The sequence below is a fragment of the Cataglyphis hispanica genome, chromosome 1, assembly GCF_021464435.1.
Source record: "Cataglyphis hispanica isolate Lineage 1 chromosome 1, ULB_Chis1_1.0, whole genome shotgun sequence".
In the NCBI taxonomy this organism is placed as follows: domain Eukaryota; kingdom Metazoa; phylum Arthropoda; class Insecta; order Hymenoptera; family Formicidae; genus Cataglyphis; species Cataglyphis hispanica.
Genome location: NC_065954.1, coordinates 12,208,726 through 12,230,637, shown reverse-complemented (window position 1 = coordinate 12,230,637; position 21,912 = coordinate 12,208,726). Strand labels below are relative to the sequence as shown.

Here is a 21,912-nt window from a genome sequence, read left to right as displayed (position 1 = left end):
TGCAGTATTCTAATTTACCAACAGCATTTTGTTAATATTGATAATTAATATTGATATTAATATTAATATTAATAAAATATTGATATTTTTCTTGCATATATCAGAAATATTATAATGTGTATGTGTATTAAATTTGGGATATTTTTTTAAAAGTAATATGATTCTTTGGATAATTATAAATCATTATCAGATATTTTATATTTACACTTTCTATTGATATATACAGATGGCGAAGCAAGTATAATCACAATTCTATAGATGATAAAGAACAAGAACAATCTGAAACATTTTTAATTAATTTAAAATATCTTTATGATACATGAACAAGTCAAATATAAATCGGACTTTTTCCAAGACATTTTATTCGACCAAAATATTTTAGCGCATTTTTCTATATAGTTTCCACATCTAAGCATTTTTGGCCGGATTGGCAGTTTTTTTATTTTGATAAAAAGTAGTGGGACATGTCCAAAGCCAGTTGCGTACGAATTCTTTCGCGTGTAATTAGCTTTAAATACCCACTACTTCTAGATTTTAGTGGAAACTATGTAGAAAAATGACTTAGGTATACGCTAAAAATTTTGATCGAATAAAATATTTTGGAAAAAGTTTGGTTTATATTTGACTTGTCCATGTACAACAAATAAATATTTTTAGTTATATGCCATTTTGAAAATGATTAAAATTTTTAATAATAGATAGTAAAAAATTGGATACCGAAACTTTACAATCTTTTCGTGTACAGACATATTATTTGTATATTTTTTATTACTTCTTTATATTTTCTATTGTTTGCCATATGAAGAATTAATGCTAAAAATTTAATAAAATCCTTTCAAACACGTAATTTCGGCTAAATTAAAACTAAAAGAAAAATAGAAAGTGTAATTTTTAAAATACATTATTTTAGTTCATTGACAGTCTCTGAAATTCATTCAATTGTTGGCATATATTAAAATCAAAATAGCAGCATTTTAGCAGAAAATTTTCTTTCTGATAAACCTGTGATGTCAAAACATGTCTCATGATTCTAGTGCCAATGATTGCGCTTTTAACAGACGATAAGGTCGTCGTCCCTCGGAGTTCACGTTCGTAGTTATATCTGCAGAGAATGTTATGGCTATCGATCGAATGCAGGGCACTTTGATACACTATTCGTACAACTAATAACGACCAAGTTCTAGCACAGCATACGGCACTATTGAATCACAGCAGGGCAATAAAGTATGGGCGGTAGCATTAATCCTTTGCGGAGTGTCACGCAATTTTTGCTGCACGATCGTTTAAGGATCAGTTTTAATAGATTTATAGATTACGCAATTTTTACGTAAATCGACTGATCAAGTTCCGTAAATCTGCAATCGTCAAGGCGGCGACTATAATAGTTGCAAAACACATGCATCTCGCAAAACTATTTAAACCGTTTCATTCAACTTATAAATTTAACAATGTTCACAATTACACACATATAGACAATAACATACAAACACATACACACACACACACACACACACACACACACACATCATATATCTTCTCTATATACATCAGCAAAAATTATTAGAATTAAGAAGAATCAATGTATAAATACATCAGAACCCATTTTCCTCTTTGTGGATTATATTCGCGAAAATGCATAAATTCGTTGAAGTGTTGAATCAAGCGGCGTCCACAAAGAGAGCAACTCCATGACAGTGTCTATCATTACCATACTGTCGATGGATAGCTCTCTTCATAGCGAGCGCTTCATCTTTCAGTTTTGAATTTTCTTCCATTTCCATTTCATTAATATTTTCCATGATAGCATAGAAACATTATAATATATATAACAAATAAATACGAAATAGATAAAAAAGGAGAGACAGAGAATATCTACAGAATTCTTTAAATATTCAAATAGTTATGTATCTTATATTAATTTTTGCAGAGAAAGAGAGAAAGAGTGATACTTAGTATTACTCATTTCTTATGTAACATACGAAGAAACTTCCTTGAAGAAAAAAGTCTATTTATTAGGTCCAATAAATTTTACGCGATAACGGTTATCACGCGAAAGTCATTATATGCCATATGCAATACGCAAAGGTATCGTAAGACGAGAGCTCTGAATAAGCAGAATAGAGCAAGATTTTAACTTGCTAAAAAAGGAGGAATAAATCTACTTCTATTTTTTTGAAATATTTATATTTATTTTATAATTTTAATAATTCTTGAAATTCTTGAATAAAATTGAAGAATTAAAATTAAGAATTTGTCAATTATTGTATAATATAGCAATAATATATATTGAACATATATTTTTCAAAACGTATATTTTTTGAACGTCATTTTTTAAGAGCAAAAGTTTCGAGAGTTGTTTTGAAAATAAAATGCTAGAAACAATCTTGTTTTTGCACAATACATTTTAGATTTCCAGCTTTCAGTTCTCAATCCTCAACTTTCAATTCTCAGCTCTCTCTTTCTCTCTCTCTCTCTCCTCTCTCTGTTTCAGTTCTTTTTTCCCAATCTTCTAATCTATTAAAACTTTATCGCGTGCGAATATATGTCTTTGTTGTTTTTTTAAAGTTGTCTGATAATTATAATTATAATTTCTCATACTGTTTGATAATTACATTTTCATAATATCGCGTATTTTAATTCAATCTTCTTATTCTAATTTAAAATTTTAAAATTAAATCTAACTTTAAAATTCTAATTTTAAAATTCAATGATATACGTACATATCACGTTGCAATATATCTCCTATGTAAATGACTAATTACTTTTATTTGCAAAGCTCATGATTTCTGCCTCATTTATAATGCACCAACCAATATCAGCGATCTGCTACCAGTATAGCTGGTCCGCAACTCAAGGAAGGAGGGAGCTCCTCATGCAAAAATGTGGCTGCTCCAACTTAGCGGCATGACTCGTTATCAGGAAGGTGCGAGGAGCCTCTTCCTCTTTAGCGCCGCCATCTGATTGCACCGCAAACATAACCGCTTTGCTACCAGCTCGTGCCACGACTTGTTAACACATCCTTTTGGCCAACCAACAATGCCGCGAAGCATGAGAAATTGCAAGCAGTTCGGTGCCCCCTAAAATTAATCACCGAATATATTAATGAAATATTTCTTTTTATCGGGACGCAAAAATTAATGCGAAAGATATAAACTTTTTTTTGTAGTAATTCATGTGTTTTTATCATTTTTGATATTATTTTGGTTTCTTATCTCGTAATAATTCAATAAACCGCACTGTTGTCGACTCTGTTGTCGAAAAATTTAAATGTCATAAAATGAATATCAAATAACTTGTCAAGTATTGTAATAACAACGGTATTATAACGCATAAACCATCTTTCTTTATACATATGTAAAAGAATGAGACATAATGTTTTTACGTTTTTAGCTTTTTCTGAGCAATGAAATTGCAAGGTGGTTAGTATTCGATGCTCGTAAGATTCTGAAGACGTGCCAACTTCGCGTCACCCGTAATTAACGTGTTTCAACTAATCCATGTACAAACCTGTACGACATAAATGAACGTCGCGACGATGTTCTCGATGAAGCAAGATCGTTCTGCGTTCTATTTACTCAGATGACACATTTCCACCGTAGTTACAAGCAACTGCTTAAACAGTCGTTGATTTGGCAATTGCAACATGAAAGGTACTGAAATTAGATCGGGATTTTAGAACATTTTCATTCTCTTTAACGCGTTTTTCTCATTTTCGATTAGATGTAGAAATACACAATTGGAATGATTATGTTATCAATTTTTTTTTTTTTTTTGCATTGAAATAATTCTTATAGTAAACATTATTTATATATATATAATGGAAGAAATAGAATGAGATGTGAATAAGATGCGATATAAAATAGGAACGATATAAAATTTTTTATAAACTATGAGATTTTATTATTCTGTGTGAAATAAGAATATCTTAGAAAAAAATTTAGATATAATCAATTTTTTTATAAATTTTTTTAGAAAACCGATTTGAATATTACTAATTTTAAATACGGATTCGATTCTTAAAACATGAAAATAACTCTGAAATAAAAAAATATATCTAGAGTACTTAGATTGTCGAGATTAATTAATAAACTATATTACTATAGCGTTTACAATTTGGAATGTTAGCCTGTGTTTTCTATCACTTGATAAACGAGCGATGAAACCTACGAGGTATCGTCTTTGAGAGCCGCGATTGCACCTTATCAGCAAGCGATGTGATAAGGTGATAACGAAGCGACTCGCTTCGTTATTACCGAAAATCCTCGGTAACCTCGACAATATAATTCCCAAGTAGTAAATTTTAATAAATTTCGCTCACGCAGCGTTTTCGCTCACCGGGATACATATTTTGCAGTCGCAATTGCCAACAGCTTGCATTAATTACAATCGCGTTAATTTGCAAGTGGCTGCACGTCTTCTCCGATAGTTTACACGCTTGCATTACATAATCGATTTTAGTCCATCCGCAGTCGGCATATTTTTTTCCTCTCGTCGCTTGCGGTAGACAACATTTTTCTATTACGGAACACGAGATCGTGTCGCAACGTTTTCTTTTTTTTTTTTTTTTTTTTTCAACAAAATAACGGAGCTAAAAGATTCCGAAATCTCTTGAGGGTACGCGATCTCAGAACGTTAATTAATAAACAAGTATAAATGAATAGAATCTATGTCAAATTAACGAATGAGTAATTATTGAACGCTTTACTATGTATATTGACGCGTTATTATCGAAATAATTTTATTATTTATACGAGACGATCATAGTTGAAAGCAGTTGAAATTTTCAATTAATGAGGTAATATTCTATGCAATTGATCGGACTTATATGCGAGCGTTCACGACGAAATCTTATCTTTACTGACGAATTATTTTCGAGAAGATTCGCAATGACTGCCGTAAAACTGTCCCACGAGATAAAAGAAGTAAAATGAAACAACTCGATAATGCGAATTACGTCGCACTTGTTCTATTTACTATAAAAGTATTACAGTTTATAGAAAAACAAACTAGAAAGTGATAAATAATTAAACTATTAATAAAGATATAATACATATATATTTACAGATATATATTGAAAAAAAATAATAGCTTTAGTCATCAGAATCGTCAGTCATTAAATAACTATTATAGTTTCATAAGAGCCTACTCACGTGGTAAAATAATTAAATGTTTGAAATAATTAAATGTTTTCCAGAGAATTTTGAAGATTTTCTGAATATTTTTATAGAATTCTTTCGGAAAACATTTAATTATTTTGCATCTGCGATTAGACTCTTATTGGCCGTAAATATCATTTGACGTTGATAAAATCTAAAGAGCCATGTTTTTTTTTATTTAGCTATCAAATTAGAAAGAGTTTAATTGTTTATAGTGTAGTATTGAGTAAAATATAATGTTATATAGTATATTATACACTAGAAAACATATTTAATAAATTTTAATTTTCGAAAATATAAGAGATTTTTAATATACAACAATAATGTTATTTTACGCTTAATAAAAACTTTTTAATATATATAATACCTCGTTGCATATTCATGTAATATTTCAAATTATTGATAAAATAGGAAGTTATAAAAATACATTAAAAATAAAAATTAATAATTTTTTTGTAAAATATGAAAAAAATATCTATTGTTTATTTCTATTTATGTTATCATATAATGTTACATTAAATCAGGGGTATATATTATTGATATAATAATGAATAATTTAAATAATTAATAATTATAATTTTATATATGTATACATTGTTACGGTTTATTTTACACACACACACACACACACACATATATATATATATATATATATATATATATATATATATATATATATTTTATTTTTAGTACTGGAGTAGAGAGTGTGTATTGGGAGAACATTAGTAGGGATCAAAAATCGACTTTATTATCACGTCTTTACGAAAGTTATCATGTCTTTATAAGAAATTAAGCTTTAAGAATTATTTATACTTCAGTATATAAATGTTGCAATATATAAATGTTTTATGTTTTACGCGTATATATGTGTGTGTTATATATACGTATACTATATACGTATAAGTAGTTTATATTTAAATATATCAATAATAAATTCCTGGAAATAATATTATATGTATAATATAAGCAATAACTTAATTATAATTCCACATTTTACATATAAGAAAAATTATAAATACATAAAAGATATTATTAGTATATATAATTTTTTATATTTTTTTATTTGACAAAAACACATGTAACATATGAAATATGCATTTTGCAAAAAATGTAATTATTTCCATATACGATTATTTTAAAATAATCAATTTAATTGATATATTATCATTATAAAATATTTCAAATACAGATATTAAAAAATGAAAAGAAATTATACTATATGTGTATAATAAGATATTTTTTAAATAATAGAAATATTATTTATTTAACTTACATTCTTTGACAAGTCTAAAGAGATAGATCCAATTTTTTTCATATTTTATAATATTGTAAATTTATGATGTGCAATTATTTTTTTACACAAAATGCTTAAATCTCGAGATTTTTATAATGAAATTTATTGCGTCAAGGATTTTTAAAAATTTACGTTTAAATTATCCTGATTGATTACCTAACAATTTTGATACCTTAATGAGAAGTTACGCATTTGTTTACCTGTTAATTTTACATATTCATTATCGATCATTTTGACATCACCTTCACCGAACATTAACGAATGGTTAAACTATAATAATTTATCGTAGATTAAAAATAACAGGAAGCAAATTTTCTTCTTCTCTTTAAATATATATACAATTTCTTAAAGAAATATTCAATAAATATTCTATTTTATTAATGCTTAGTTAGTTAATTTTTTTAATATAGTCAATATACATGCAACTCTCTATAAAAAACAATAACAAGAATGTTGTGTGTGTGTGTGTGTGTCTGTGTGTGTGTAGTTTATTGTTAGTGGCTGCAAGTTATGTGTTTTTTTAACATGAATAACGAATAATTTTTATATTACACGTATGAATTGTTAAAATTATTATCTATTAGCTGAATAGAAAACGTATAAGTCTTATCATATATTTGAACATTAAAATATTTTATTTTACGCTACATATTTTTTATATTTAATTCTAAATTGTGTTATTGTGCATAATTTTTATAAATGTATTCTCTAGAATTTTAATATCATGTATCATTTTTCTATTTATTTTTAATGATTTCAAATTTTATTTAGATAGCACAAAAATTTTTCAATTTTAATAAACTTTAAATGAGCGATAGATGCAAGGTTAAATGCTCGTTAACAAATCAGAATTTAATTTCTAAAGCAGTAACATATAAATATTTGATCTGAATTCTGATTCTATTAGTATTGTATCTATAATGAAGCAATTTGTTATTGAACGAGAATCAGTTAATTTGTTATTAATATTTTGTTATTAATATTTTTGCTCTATTATTGACAAATATTATCATTAATCTTGTTTAATAAGATTGCAGAAAGAGAGAAATATCTATTTTGAATTTAATTTTTAGAAGATAAAGGTAACATTTTACGCAAATGTAAAATCAGAATAATTTTAATAATAATTTTTTTAACATCTGTAATTTTTAAAATTATCTTAAACTTAAATTATCTTTTATCTTAGCAAACCTCTCGAACTCCTGTTTGTTATTAATTTACGAAACGAGAAATTATATAATAATAATAGTCCGACCAATTAAGTATAATCGATAACTTCTCAGTTTAATATACATAATGGAAATGCAATAATTGAACAATTAAAGTTATATCGTTTTTTGTACGTTGAATATTAAGTCAGTCGCAATTAACCGGTTCCGGTAAAAAAATATTTCGGCATCGTAGGGTTGACATACGCATATCTCGAAATTATCATCTCCATAGGCCGATGAGTATTAGTGACGACCTCGCGTGTTACGTAATGAAAATGGAGCGTACGTTTCATATTGCTATACGAACGTACGATTGTTCTGTTGTATTTGCACATGAAAAGACGAACACGAGCAAGTGAAAAAATTTATTTTCAGAAAAAAAACAGCACCAGTTTTGTGAACCCATGAAATTTTATGAAGAAACCGAAGGTGCAATCGGTCTTATCATATCGATGTGTACCGATTGATATTTATCTTTATCTTATAAATCAACTCTCATACTTTTTCAACCACATGGAAATCTAAGACTTATAAAGAATATATGAAAGATATATATGAATAGAGAATTGGAATTGGTTTTTAAATATATTTAAATTGTTCGTCCATCCGCTTTGATACACTATTAGGTTGTTGGCGCCGTCCGATTCGATACCCGATTTTTAAATCAATCCTTTGATGATGGACCATTGACACAATCCATCTAGCTTACCTTGCAAAAATCTGATGAAGCCACGGAATCGATCATTGCGCTGCGGTAGATCTTCGGTTTCCGGCGAATCTCTGGATGATGATGTTCGGCGCGATACCAGGGCGCTGATCGCGATTGGCGATACGGCGGAAAAATTCGCGGCGAACGACTTGACGGAATGAACGGACGAAGGAGGTTCAAGAACGAGTGACGTGGACATCTCACAGCGTCGACTCATATACTCTTACCCGCGCCGATCTGACGTCACGGGCTCGTTCCTTATCAGCCAGGAGGTTCAACACCTGTAAAGTCCACACCTGTCGGCGGCGAGCTTAAGCACCATCGGAAACACGCCCAGCCCACTCAACGACGACGATGATGATGACGAAAAGTTCTCGTGAAGCGCCACCCGCTATTCGCCGGTATACATCCGATAGATATTTGGAATCGCTTTGGTGACACTTCACTTTCATCATTTAGAAAGGCCCAAGTATCTATTTTTCTAATATTTTAATTTTAAACTGTTTTTAATTAATTTTAATCTTTTATTAATTTTTAGTATCAAACAAGAGAGAGAAATATTTGATCTTGAGCCATTCAAGTATTAAAAGTAGACAAATTAGATATCTATAGCATTTAAATATTATAGTAAATTAACGCAGCTTACGCTTCTGATTATTCAAAATATGTAAAAAATACGTGCATTTATAAATTTTTGAAAATTTAGATGCATTATTAAGAAAAATTGATCATATAAGAAAATCAAATACAGTTTCGAGTATTAATCATTTTATACAAGAATAAAAATTATATGATGGTGATGAAACTTGGGATTGATCAGAATAGTAGAATACACTTTGCAGACGCGTATTGCTATTGATGGAACGTTATGTAAAATGAATGTTCTCTCTCTTTCTCTTTCTCTGTCTCTTTCTCTCTTCTAATGTAGAGGAAATGTAGTTACGTTAACTATACAATACTAAATAGAACATCGGAAACTTTAGTGTAATTCAATAAATGATTTAATTGTTGAGACGCACGGTACTATAATCTTACAAATCTAGAATACATGATAAGTTGCATATTTAAAAAACACATAAAAAATCAAGGTATAAACATATGAAATAAATTATTCTTAAACAACTATTTGAGTAGAAAATTTTATTTATTTTGTAGATATATAGAATAAGCATATCGATATATGAAGTTATACTTCAATAAAGCAGCTTATATAAAAATATAGACATAATAGGTATGTGTATGGAATTTTTTCATTTTGTTATTTATATTGTGTCGCGATGTATAATCCTATTTGAACGCTCCTGGGAACGCATTATCATCAAAAACTTTTAAACTCCCGACTAGAGTCGAGTGTAAGATTGAGGATCGTCTCGCGTTCTACTCTTGAATAACGAGAAGCGGGATGAATTTACGGCCGTCGCGATATCAATGATGAGAGTAAACGAATTGGCCGAGGTAAACATCAGAGCGATATAAAGAGGGAATGGAGAGGAATGATGCGCGAGGTGGAAACGAAACTGTGAGTTTTGTTCCGATGGTGTCACGCGGGTTTACGTGGAGGCGTTGCACCTTATCTCGTGTCCCAGTTACATCACCGCGCGCCGCGGCTTTGTTGCTACTACATCTATTCCGATCGCAAGCGACTGTCCCGTCTGCCGTGTGTAAGAATGTTTTATTTTATCCATAATATAGAGTTATTTTTCCACCGCACAAAGATCTGCCTAAGTTTAAAGTTTGAAATTTGTTTTCCATATACTGGATCGCGTTTCTCTTCTTGTTCTCTTTTTTCTTCCTTAAATTGTTATCGTAGAACGACTTCCATCGGCGACTGACGGTTTATTCCTAAAAAGAAATATTTATGATTCTGTCATAGAAAGATAATAGTAAAGAATCGATTAAATCAAAGTTAAATTAGTCTTGCTTCGATTAAAAATATAAGAAAAATACAAATGACTGGGGATAAAAATATGAATGATGAAAAGTGATATATTATTTAAAATGAATGTTTGCTTAATATTGCTAAGAAGAATAATCATGCATGTAATCGATATTAAATGAAATAATGATTTTTTAATTATTTTAAAAAATAATGGCAATATTTAACAATTGCTATAGGTAGAAAAAAATTATGATAGATATATTTTTTACACGTTTTATACATTTCATAGTAGCAATAGGCACTGCATGAAAATCTAAAAATAGATGTTCGGTCCCGTCTGCACTTCTTACACGAGAATCTATTTCTAGAAGGCCATATTGGAAAGTAGCATCGTGAGATTAGCTAATTGTCTTTTGCAAAAGCATACATACATATTCACACACATGTACGGTTACTAAACAGAATTTAAATTTTGCTTGCGAACATTTAAATTTGGACACGATTTAGAGATTTACCTGCACGCATCTTTAAATGTCTTTCGAGCTTGATCAAGCATTCGTTTGTACATGGTAAGATCCGAGATTTTGTCCTGCTGTACAGTATCTAATCTAGCCTTCAGGGCGAGACACTCCTCTTCTAATAATTCGATTCTATGTCAAATAAAGATAGGAAACGATAGATAAAAAGTGTCTAGTTGTTCGAGATTGCAACGATCTCGAACTTCGCGTTTTTGTTGCCGCGCGACCGCGTCATCGCCGCGCGCGCGATGCGAGGTAGCGTTTTCTGCGACCGAGCGAAAACGCGCGGCAACAACAAACATCGTCGCCCTTCTCGAAGGATCTAAGGTAAAATTGCGACAAACAAGTCACCTAAAAACTGTCGGCGGAAATGACTAAATTTCGGGGACCTTCTGGATCCTTCGAAAAGGCGATGACAGTATAAAGGTAAGCCGCCAACCGAGCGCGGTGCATTCCGCTCAGAGTACTTTTGACGCGCGTACGCTATTCAAGCGAAATAGTCGGTCTCGTTTAATGAAATAGACATATTTCAGTGCCGTTGTGTGACTACCGGAGTTATTCCGAGACAGACGATTTATCGCTGTTTATCCGCCGCGTGCGAATTATAATCGTATCTCGCGTATGATTAATATTGCAAAGTGTTAAGATTCTATGCATCTTAGAATCGAGCGCGTCTCGATACTCGCGGGTGTCGTTGTCCGTCGGCCGTCTCATTTCGCGCTTGTCTCTTTTGGAGCACGCTTGCTCGCACGCTCACTATAACTTTCGCTCCCATTTGCTGGTCCTTCGAGCCGGATCCTGCTGTCCGGTGCCTGTGGGTGTAGTGAGTGCAGTGTCGGTGGTGATTTTCGTCGAAGCTTCTTCGGTCATCACATCCTAAGAGACAAAAATGAGCAAAGACACGGACTCAATCATGCGGACTCAATTCGAGTTGTACGGGCGTATTGCACGCTCGTACGAAAACTTGCGGAAGTCGGGGTCCGCCAACATTTCCGTCGAGCTGGTGGAGGCACGACTCCAAGCCCTGGAAGCCAACTGGGCGAAATTCGAACTCAATCATGACAAGCTCGGCACATCCTGGGAGGCCTTACACGAGACTGACTACGTCAAAAAGGACATGATAACACTAACGGAGGAAACGTACCTCAATCAGAAGGGCATATTATCGGGAGCGCTCTACCGTCTCAAGTGCGAGAGAAACGAGGCGTCAGCGGCGAGCACACCGATATCACAGCCGTCGCGAACGACCTTGCCGAGGATACAACTTCCTCAGTTCTCCGGGTTGTACGAGGACTGGCCGTCCTTCCGAGACCTCTTTCATTCCCTCATTGGAAAGGATGTCTCGGCTACCAACGTCGAGAAACTTCATTATCTCAAGGCGTGTCTCAAGGGAGAAGCGGAACTCCTCATCCGCAGCCTGCCCACAACAGGGGAGAATTTTGATCGCGCGTGGAAGGCTCTCACGGACTACTACGAGAACAAGCGCCTGCTTGTGCGATCGTACATCGCGAGGTTCCTGGCTCTTCAACGTGTGAAGGGTGAGTCGAGCACAGATTTGCGTACGCTTTATCACGGCGTTTTGAACACCGTCGGTTCCCTCGAGAGCATCGGTCGACCGATAACGAGCGGCGAGGACTTGTTTGTCCACCTCGTTGTCGATCTCATGGACTCCCAGTCCCGCCGAGAATGGGAGAACGCGATAAGCGACACGACGGATCCGCCGGCGTACAAGGAGTTGATCCAATTCCTCGACCGACGGCTGCACACGGTCGAGTCGCTGCAACAGTCCAAGCCGGAACCGAGTGCCGCAAAACCGGGCGCGACTTCCGGACGTTCTCCGCGAGTGCATAATGTGCGGAAATCGGAAGGCAATCGCGGCCAATGCTCCTTGTGTCACAAGGAGCATTACATAATGTTTTGTGACGCGTACAAGGCCAAGACAGCAGCGGAGCGACGGCAGCACGTAGAGACATCAGCTGTGCTTCAACTGTCTCGGGAAGCACAAGGTGAGTGACTGCTCGTCGAAGAAGACGTGTTCGATCTGTGATGCGCGTCATCACTCGACGCTACACGACGCGTGCAAACCAACCGAAGTCGCTAAATCATCGCTGTCCGCGAACCGAGCTTCGAAAGCAACGTCGGCTGTGCTTCTCGCGACGGCGCGCGTCCGCGTGGCCGACAAGTTCGGCGTCCTTCACACTGCACGAGCCCTCATCGATCAAGGATCCGAAGTCTCAATCATCGCCGAGTCATTGGTCCAGCGACTGCAATTGTTCCGGACTCCTGCTTCGACATCCATTGTCGGCATTGGCAGTCAACCCACTGACGTACGGGACCGAGTCGAGGTCGAGCTCACGCCGCTGCGTGACGGTCCGCCACTGCGGGTCTCGGTTCTCGTCCTCAAACAGCTCACGCTGTATAACGGTGGCATACGGGCGAGTCGGCAGGCATGGCACCACATCGACGGACTGGAGCTCGCCGACCCGGATTTCTTTGCAGCCGACCCAGTGGAGCTTCTTCTCGGTGCCGACGTCTGTGCATACGTCCTGCAACCAGGCTTGCGACGCGGAGAACATCGCCAACCTGTGGCACAAAGGACAACGCTGGGTTGGATATTATCGGGTTCCGTCGGCATTACCGCCGCAACCCGGTCCGCCCAGGCTCACCACTCTGCGACAACTCGCCGACGGCGAGGAGGCCCACTTTCCCCATGGATCAGTGGTTCTGCGCCGGGATGCCTACATGGACGACATCCTCACGGGCGCACCCTCCATCGAGGAAGCCATGGATCTCCAGCGGCAGCTGACAGAGCTGCGCACGGCGGGCGGGTTTTCGCTGAGAAAGTGGTCGGCCAACGACCCCCGCTTGCTAGCGCACATTGCGCCAGGGCACAGGACACAATGCGACCTGCCCTCTTGGACGTCGCAGGAGAGTCACGCCACGCTCAGCCTCCACTGGCACCCGAGCGGAGACTGCCTTCTCTTCTCCACCAGGTCCATCATTGTGTCAGCGTAAACAGAGCGGTCCGTCCCCTCGCTGACGGCTCGCCTCTTCCACCCACTGGACTGGCTGGCTCCGACCATCACAAGGGCGAGGATCCAGGTCCAGTCCACGTAGCTGTAAGACTCGTACTGGGACACTCCATTGGACGAGGCCGGCGAGCCACAATGGAGCAGGTTCCACGCCAATCTCCCTCACTAAGAGAAAATTCGTGTCCCGCGACGCGTACCCATCAGCGGAGCAGTCGCCAGAGTCGAGCTGCATGGCCTCGCGGTCGCATCCGAGCGGACCTACGCCGCCGTTGTCTACGCGAGGACGGAAACCCGCCACGGGGAAATCACGATTATTCTCCTTTCAGCAAGGATAGCGCCGCTGAGGACGGTGTCTCTACCTCTCTTAGAGCCCTGCGCGGCCTCACCAGGCTGATGGCGCTCCTCCACCGGGATCTCGGAAGAGGGAACCAGTCCCTCTATTTGTGATCCGACTCAACTATCGCATTGGACCTTCAACGACGAGGTCCGCATCGGGTAGCTCTATCTCACCCGACAACCCGCCGCCAGCGCAATGGCCTCTCGCCCAGATCACCAGTGTGCATCCGGGAGACGACGGGCGAGTCCGTGTGGTCATCAACCGCACTGCCACTACAGAGCTGATGCCTCCTATCGCCAAAATCGTCCTCTTGCCGGAGACCCGCTCCGACGAGCAAGAGGACCACCCCGCGCCTCACGGGCGCAATGCCTCTCTAGGCTAGCCAGGGGCGCTCTTTCGCCGGAATTCCGGCGAGGCAGGCGGGATGTTCGAGATTGCAACGATCTCGAACTTCGCGTTTTTGTTGCCGCGCGACCGCGTCATCGCCGCGCGCGCGATGCGAGGTAGCGTTTTCTGCGATCGAGCGAAAACGCGCGGCAACAACAAACATCGTCGCCCTTCTCGAAGGATCTAAGGTAAAATTGCGACAAACAAGTCACCTAAAAACTGTCGGCGGAAATGACTAAATTTCGGGGACCTTCTGGATCCTTCGAGAAGGCGATGACAGTATAAAGGTAAGCCGCCAACCGAGCGCGGCGCATTCCGCTCAGAGTACTTTTGACGCGCGTACGCTATTCAAGCGAAATAAAGAGTCGGTCTCGTTTAATGAAATAGACATATTTCAGTGCCGTTGTGTGACTACCGGAGTTATTCCGAGACAGACGATTTATCGCTGTTTATCCGCCGCGTGCGAATTATAATCGTATCTCGCGTATGATTAATATTGCAAAGTGTTAAGATTCTATGCATCTTAGAATCGAGCGCGTCTCGATACTCGCGGATGTCATTGTCCGTCGGCCGTCTCATTTCGCGCTTGTCTCTTTTGGAGCACGCTTGCTCGCACGCTCACTATAACTTTCGCTCCCACTAGTACATACATTGTTTCCCATAAAAATCATGTTTGAATTTAAAAAAAAAACGAAGCAAATTTTTTGATTATAACGTAATTTATATACTTATAATTTAACTTACTTAAAACGAACTTCTTCGGAATTGATGGTTTCATCTTCAGGTTTTTGACACGTCATTTTTGTATAAGATTTTGCTCTATATCCAGAGTCCACTTTAGCAAGTCCTACTCTTTCTTTTTCCAAGTTCCGCAACTTTGATTCTAATTTTGCACATTTACTTTTTTCCTTGTGTAGTAATTCCTTTAAATAAATAATCAAACTTTACAAATTCTATAAAAATTTATAAAAATTTTCATACACAGTTTTAAAATTTCAACTCTTCTACATAAAATCAATAAATAAAATTGATTTGTTAAATTTGTTATTGAATGTATTTTATATAAAATAATAAATTAATTAAAAAGATTAATTTCATAAATCGTCATAAATTTTGTACGTTTCTTAATCAAATAAATTATCCTAAAATTTTCTAGCAAATTTCGTACGAATTTTATAGCTTACCATAAGCGCATTTGCTTCATTTCTTTCCTTATCCAATCGTTGATTGAGCACGGTTACTAATTCTAATAGTCTCACTCTTTCGGCTTCGGCAGCTAGAGCCAAAGTTACATATTCATTTGGTTCGCCTAAACTTCGCGGACTAGTAAGTGGACTGATCTGACGTTCTTCTTTTGATCGCAGATCCGAACGAAGTAAAGTTCGACACTTCAAAGATTCATTCGAGATGATGCCATTTCTAAAATTAAGGAACAAACACATATGTTTGTTTATCGAAACGATATAACTGAACATCAAATTTTATATGCACATACAAAAAGAATTTTCCAGTAGTAGAAAAAAATTGTTAAGTTTCATATTCACCGGATCGATTTTTCGCGATCAGATTTTTATTATTTTACACATTACAAAATAATTCTTTATATAACTTTATATATATATAATATTATCCCTAATATTTTTGTACTGACTTTAACTTGTCGATCTCGATCTCACGTTCCTCCAATCTTCTGCATAACTGATCGACGTGCAATTGCGTTGCTCGAAGCTCGTTCTTAATATTCACATTCTCACGTTCGATCTTATGTTCCTTATTCTGCACTTCCATTTCGCGCTCTTGATATCTTGCCTCGATAATTTTCAATCGTTCCTGATAACATCATATAATTTCTATGCGTCAAAAAAATTTTAATAATATACTTTATGTTACAAACAAATCTTATCATAACACTAATTAGACACTTATTTGCAATTTATTCTTTACTAAATTAAATCTCCTCTATCACTCACGTTCAGCGCGTCGATCAGACGATCATCATGAGATCTTTTTTCGTTCAGCATTGCAATGTTTCCCTTTGCAATATTTAGTTCATGTTCTAATACTTTTATTCTTGCTTTGGAAGCATCGAGCTTCCTTTTTGAAGTCTCCAAAGCTACTTCTGCTTGTCTGAGTTCCTTCGCTGTATTTTCAATTTGTTGCCTTCTTTCTTTTTCAGCATTTCGGAGATTTGCCAAATTTTGTCGATCTAGAGTAACTAAATAAATGGCTTGGTTGCAAGAAAATAAATGGGCATAGAAGATATAAGAATTTCAATTATATAAATTGTGCAATTATAAATAATTCATCTATGAATCTATATACATGAACAAGTTGAGCATAAAATAATATGGTATGTAAAAAAATTTTAAATAAAATAATTAAATAATATAAAATAATATAATTGCAAGAAGAGTCAATCTAAATATCGATGAGACTTTATAATTCTTTTCCTGTACCGGAAGATTCTTTCTGCGATTTCTCGTGTTCACATAATCTGATTTGCAGTTCTGTCACTTTTTGTTGCAGATTTCGAATTTGCTCAGCTCGTCCACGCCAACCACCCGGTACACTCGAAAGTGTGTTGATGTTGACATTTTCACCCACTTCGCTGTACAATAACTGAGACTTGTATTCTTAGTGATAACTCCATACAGAGAAATTTAGAATCTTCAATCAAGTGATAAAAAAATAAATATAACATATTTCGCGTTTTTATGTAAATATTTGCGAGTTACGAAGATCCTAAAAGCTTTATCATTTTTTATCTCTCAAAAATAACTCAAGAACACTGACTTCTTTAGCTTCTTCTACATGTTAGCTATTTATCTGATATTAAATAAGCTTATAAAGCAATAAAAACACAAATACCTTCTGAGCTTTATTAATCTCTTGCCGAAGAGAAGCACATGTATTTCTAGATTCACAAAGTTTTGTTTGAACTCGTTGCAACTTGTTTTTCAAACATTTAATTCGATCATCATCTTTACTCGACGAATTGCTCCTCGAATCTTTTTCCTCGATGTTATCTTGATTTCCATCTTCTTCGATATTACAATCACACATAAGACATATAAAATAATCACGAAATAAGTCAATTACTAATTAAAAAAAATATATATACATATAATATTATATATATACAAGAAAGGAAATTAAAATATCTACTTTTCCAAAAAGTATTTGATTGGCATAACTCAAATTTATTTCAGGATTGCAATTTATTCATATTGCTTGCAAAAGGAAAGAAAATATGAACTCACTCTCGCCGGAATTCTTATGTGTTTCAGATTTGAGAATCTGTTGTAATTCCGCTTTTTGGCGTTCCAGCTCATCATCTTTGATGACCAGAGTGGCTTCTAAATTCTTACATTTTGTTTTTAGGGCTTCTATTTCGGCGGTTTGATTTCTATATTTCTTGCCAAGTTCGATCAATTTTGTCGTGGCTGGTTCGATCGGCTTCCCTACTATATTTTGCAAATTCAATTTTTCTTGTGATAATTTACGCAACTTCTCCTCCGCTTGCTCAAACGATTGTCGCAAACATTCATTTTCCGCAGTTAAATCCTGTCATACAATTATTATCTGAACATGATATAGAGCTAATCAATAAATTGCAGGATAAAAACAAAATATGTATAGTTATATAAGAAAAATTTTATATTTATATTCAAGAAAATTATTTCCGCTTTTTTTAGTTTTCTTAGTGATATTACAACTTTTCATTGTAATACAAGGATAAGGAATGAAAAACTATAGGTACATTTTTATTTTACAATCAATATTTTTATTTTTAGAAAGAGATTTTACATGTATCAGAATTATACTTACATGAATGCGATTTTGCAAGAATTTATTTAACTCCTCTGGGAATATGATACGTTCGGGGAACTGTCCCTATATAAAAGTCGCATATACATATAAAGAAAATAAAATATACAATGTATACGCGCAATAGAGAAGAAGAAAGAGAGAGAAATGAAATATTGATGTTGTCTATTTAAAGGCATGTTACATATTTTGAAATTCTCGCGTGTATTAATCGCTAATATTGTCAAATATATATCCAGAAAAAATGTACAAGTACCTCTACGAATTTCAATGATACATCTTCATCATCGAGAGAATTATTTATCTCTAACTTAGCTGGATCATCTGCCATTTTTACATTAAATATTTAATCGAAAATATTCGACCTAAACTTATAAAATGACAACTTCGAATATATTGCCACATGCATTGCTGCTTCCGTTTATAAGTTATCCACAGAATAATAATAAGGAATTCTGTCCTCAAGCAAAATTATGCATTACTGATATTGCAAAACGAGATTAATGCGAAGCAAGGAATGATGATTCGTTCTATTCATAAGCGTATGTTATTACAATAAATGTCAAAAATGTTCATACTGAATATGAAGCAAATATTCGTTCTACAAATATATGTGTTCATTTGTTCTACATGTACATACATAACACGAACGAAGATCATGTTTACTCGAAGATGCAATTTAAATTATGCATTTAACGCTTTGATAAGTTTACTAACGATTTATTGCGATATATTTACAAGTATTTTATATATAATTAATCCAAATAACTATATAAAAAAAGAATTGTTGCATGACTAATTCTTACATGCAACAAAATTCTCTCAATAATTTATACATATGAGATATATGATAAATGTATGATAAAAATATGATTATTGTAATACAGATTACATTTATGAAACAGATTACATTTAATATATAGACCAAATGACTATAGAAAATACAATATATGTGTTATGTGATAAAACAGTCCTGTATCATTAATATGAAAATTCTATTCTAAAGTTGCTTAATATAATACTAAATGTTCCAAACTATAATCTTGCAAATAATCGCTTTATGGATTATTTATTTTATTCATTTTATATAACTTTTATTGTTATATGTTTTTTTATTCTTTAATATTATTTTTCCTTCTTCAATGATTTCTTCTGTCCCTGGTTTCCACTAGCTAATTTTTTAGCTTTTTGAAACGCTTGCGGCTTCTTATTCTTGGCAATTGCATGCTGGCTTGTTGGCAAATGAATACCAAAATCTTTGCCAACATTTTTGTTATCATTGGATTTCATTTTTACAATAATCCGTTTGTTTTTAAGGAATGTATGATGTAGCGAGAGTCCTTTCTGTTAAAAATACAAAAAAATAGCGGTAAGAACATCCAATAAATTATGATAAAGAATATAGTAAAATGCTTTTACCTTGCAATCTGTACTATTAGTCATCCACACATATGCAACTATAGGAGGTTTTTTTATATTGGATTTATTTATCACAACTCTGGATACAGTATCAACCTTGGTCAAGAAATGTTGTTTGAGTTCATCTTCGGTCACACTAGAAATTAAATATTATTAGGATTTATAAGAAGTTAAATAAAAATGTTAAAAAATAATACTATATACTCTTACTCTAATGGTAAATTATATACATAAAGGAAATGTTGATTCTTCTGATCTTTTACTTGTTTTTTCATCTTTTTTACATCTTCCTTTTTTCCTTTCAAAATATTTGCTTTTTCATCTGTATCATCTTCAGCATCTTCATCCTCTTCATCTTCATCGCTTTCATCATCAAATTGTTCATTTGCAATGTCCATAGGTTCTTCTTTTTCTGAATTGCTTTGATCTTCATCATTTTCATCCTCATCATCTTGATCATCCATCTCTCGTTTGATCTTAATTTTTTCATGTTGAACATGTTCCTTTTTCACTTTTATTTTATCTTTATTATCCTCATTAGATACCTTTTTAATTGCACCTATTTGCTGTTTATTTTTCTTGTTATTTTTCTTTTCTATTATATTTAATTTCTCAGATTTATTTGCTAATTTCTCAAATTTCAACTTTCTATTAAGTACTTTCAAGTTTTTTTTTGCCTGCTTTGACAACACTTCTCTATTCCTGATTTCTTCTATTTTTGCCTCTATCTGTTCTATGCTAAGTGTAATGGATGCACATTTTCGAAAAGCATTATTCCTTTTTTTCTTTTGTAAACGCTTTGCTTGTTTCTTTTTCAAATTTTCAAATTGTGGTGTTTTTTCCTTTATTTTTTTAGTAGCAGATTCTTCATTGAGCTTAGTAGTAGGTAATTTATTTTCTCCTTCTCCCTTTATCTTTGCTAAAGGTCCTATATTAATTGATTTTTTTGCTTTCTGTTTCTCTTTTTGTTTGTACATTTTTTTGAGAATTTGTACTTTATTCCCCATTGTAGAATTTCCATTTTGAACTAAAGCAAGTTTGGCTTTTTTAGGACTTTTCTTCAGTTCAGTAATATTCTCTTGCTTTTGTTCTGGCTTTGTGGAAAGAGAAATCTCACTCAGAGATCGTTTCTTTCCTTTCTTATCTACCTTAATCTTCATTTCAAAATTTTTATTTTATGTTGCAAAATAAAAAATAAAGATGAATATGAAGATAATTAATACGTAGATTGATACGTAATTAAATCCTGAAAGTAAAATTAAATACATTTTACAAAATTTAAATCTTTAATTAATATATAATGTATATGAAATACATAATCCTTTTATCAAAATTTTGTTTGCCGGACATATATAAAAATATTTACTTTCGCGTAGAAAATATTTTTAAATACCACAAAATAACATATTTAACTTACCTTTTCATTAAAAATTTAAGCGATTTTCCAATCCAACTTGTTAAATTATGCCAGATATGCGATCGCTTAAGGGTTATGTTCAAACAACGTGCTCGCTTGCTGCTCGTTGCATAGAGGGTTAGAAAGGAAGGAATAGAACAAAATGGAACATGGCTGCGTTCGGCAGAGAAAGCGCTCAGTTATCGCCTTGTCAATACTCGACGTTGATTTGTTGGTTCTTAAAGTAAGAGCCAATCATGAGTAAAACGAAAAAAATTTGTATTACGTCATAGGTCCAAATCATAATCGATATATACCGAGTTGTGCTAAATATTTATATTTTTATTTATTAAATAATATATATTGCTATATTCTATTAATAAAATTGCACAGGTGTGTGTGTGTGTGTGTGTGTATATATAGTCATATATTTTATTAATCTATTATATGTAAATTTAAAAAAATCATTATTTCATTCATGAAATAAATCGAAATTTGCTTTAAAACGATTGCCAGCAAATCTAAAAATCGAATTTCGATATTTTTATCATTGTCGATTCAAATCATTTTAAATAAAGAATTAAACAAAATTCTAATTTAAGGAAAATTGATCACACAATTCTATTGTCTATATTATATCAGTTTATATTTCGACTTTACCAATCGAATAACGACATACGTTATAATATTTACCGTTATTAAAGCTATTTTATAAGTATCTGATTTCTGCATTATTTATTTTATAA

The 21,912-nt window shown here is 34.2% G+C and overlaps 2 protein-coding genes and 1 long non-coding RNA gene across 3 annotated transcripts; all 3 read right to left on the bottom strand.

The window, feature by feature from the left end:
- Positions 1–1,990: 1,990 nt before the first annotated feature.
- LOC126851018 (uncharacterized) lies at positions 1,991–8,542 on the bottom strand. The gene is made up of 3 exons (XR_007687624.1): positions 8,371–8,542; positions 3,508–3,653; positions 1,991–3,077 (listed from the first exon to the last, which is right to left on the bottom strand). It is a non-coding gene; the product is annotated as an uncharacterized LOC126851018 (long non-coding RNA).
- A 953-nt stretch (positions 8,543–9,495) lies between these two features.
- On the bottom strand, positions 9,496–18,682 carry LOC126854261 (coiled-coil domain-containing protein 13). Its single transcript, XM_050600832.1, has 12 exons — positions 18,608–18,682; positions 18,352–18,417; positions 17,784–18,087; positions 17,689–17,727; positions 17,392–17,564; positions 16,980–17,142; positions 16,494–16,738; positions 16,175–16,353; positions 15,708–15,942; positions 15,268–15,446; positions 10,765–10,899; positions 9,496–10,212 (listed from the first exon to the last, which is right to left on the bottom strand). The coding sequence occupies exons 1-12, from the start codon at positions 18,680–18,682 to the stop codon at positions 10,164–10,166; spliced, it is 1,842 nt and encodes a 613-aa protein (XP_050456789.1). The 3' UTR covers positions 9,496–10,163.
- Positions 18,683–19,050: 368 nt separating this feature from the next.
- Positions 19,051–21,334, bottom strand: LOC126853531 (DNA ligase 1-like). Its single transcript, XM_050599399.1, has 4 exons — positions 21,188–21,334; positions 19,981–21,016; positions 19,771–19,906; positions 19,051–19,695 (listed from the first exon to the last, which is right to left on the bottom strand). Exons 2-4 carry the CDS (start codon positions 20,928–20,930, stop codon positions 19,477–19,479), a joined length of 1,305 nt encoding a protein of 434 aa, XP_050455356.1. The 5' UTR covers positions 20,931–21,016; positions 21,188–21,334; the 3' UTR covers positions 19,051–19,476.
- Between the last annotated feature and the right edge of the window lie 578 nt (positions 21,335–21,912).

Excerpts from the sequence above, each read along its gene's own strand:
- LOC126854261 (XM_050600832.1), bottom strand. The coding sequence starts at position 18,682 with ATGGCAGATGATCCAGCTAAGTTAGAGATAAATAATTCTCTCGATGAT. Across the intron at positions 17,728-17,783 it reads ACATAAGAATTCCGGCGAGA|ATAAATTTGAGTTATGCCAA; the intron begins GTGAGTTCATAT and ends TGCAATCCTGAA. Across the intron at positions 16,354-16,493 it reads GTCTGATCGACGCGCTGAAC|GAACGATTGAAAATTATCGA; the intron begins GTGAGTGATAGA and ends TGATGTTATCAG.
- LOC126853531 (XM_050599399.1), bottom strand. The coding sequence starts at position 20,930 with ATGAAGATTAAGGTAGATAAGAAAGGAAAGAAACGATCTCTGAGTGAG. Across the intron at positions 19,907-19,980 it reads GTATATAATTTACCATTAGA|TGTGACCGAAGATGAACTCA; the intron begins GTAAGAGTATAT and ends TTTAATTTCTAG. Across the intron at positions 19,696-19,770 it reads CTAATAGTACAGATTGCAAG|AAAGGACTCTCGCTACATCA; the intron begins GTAAAAGCATTT and ends TATTTTTAACAG.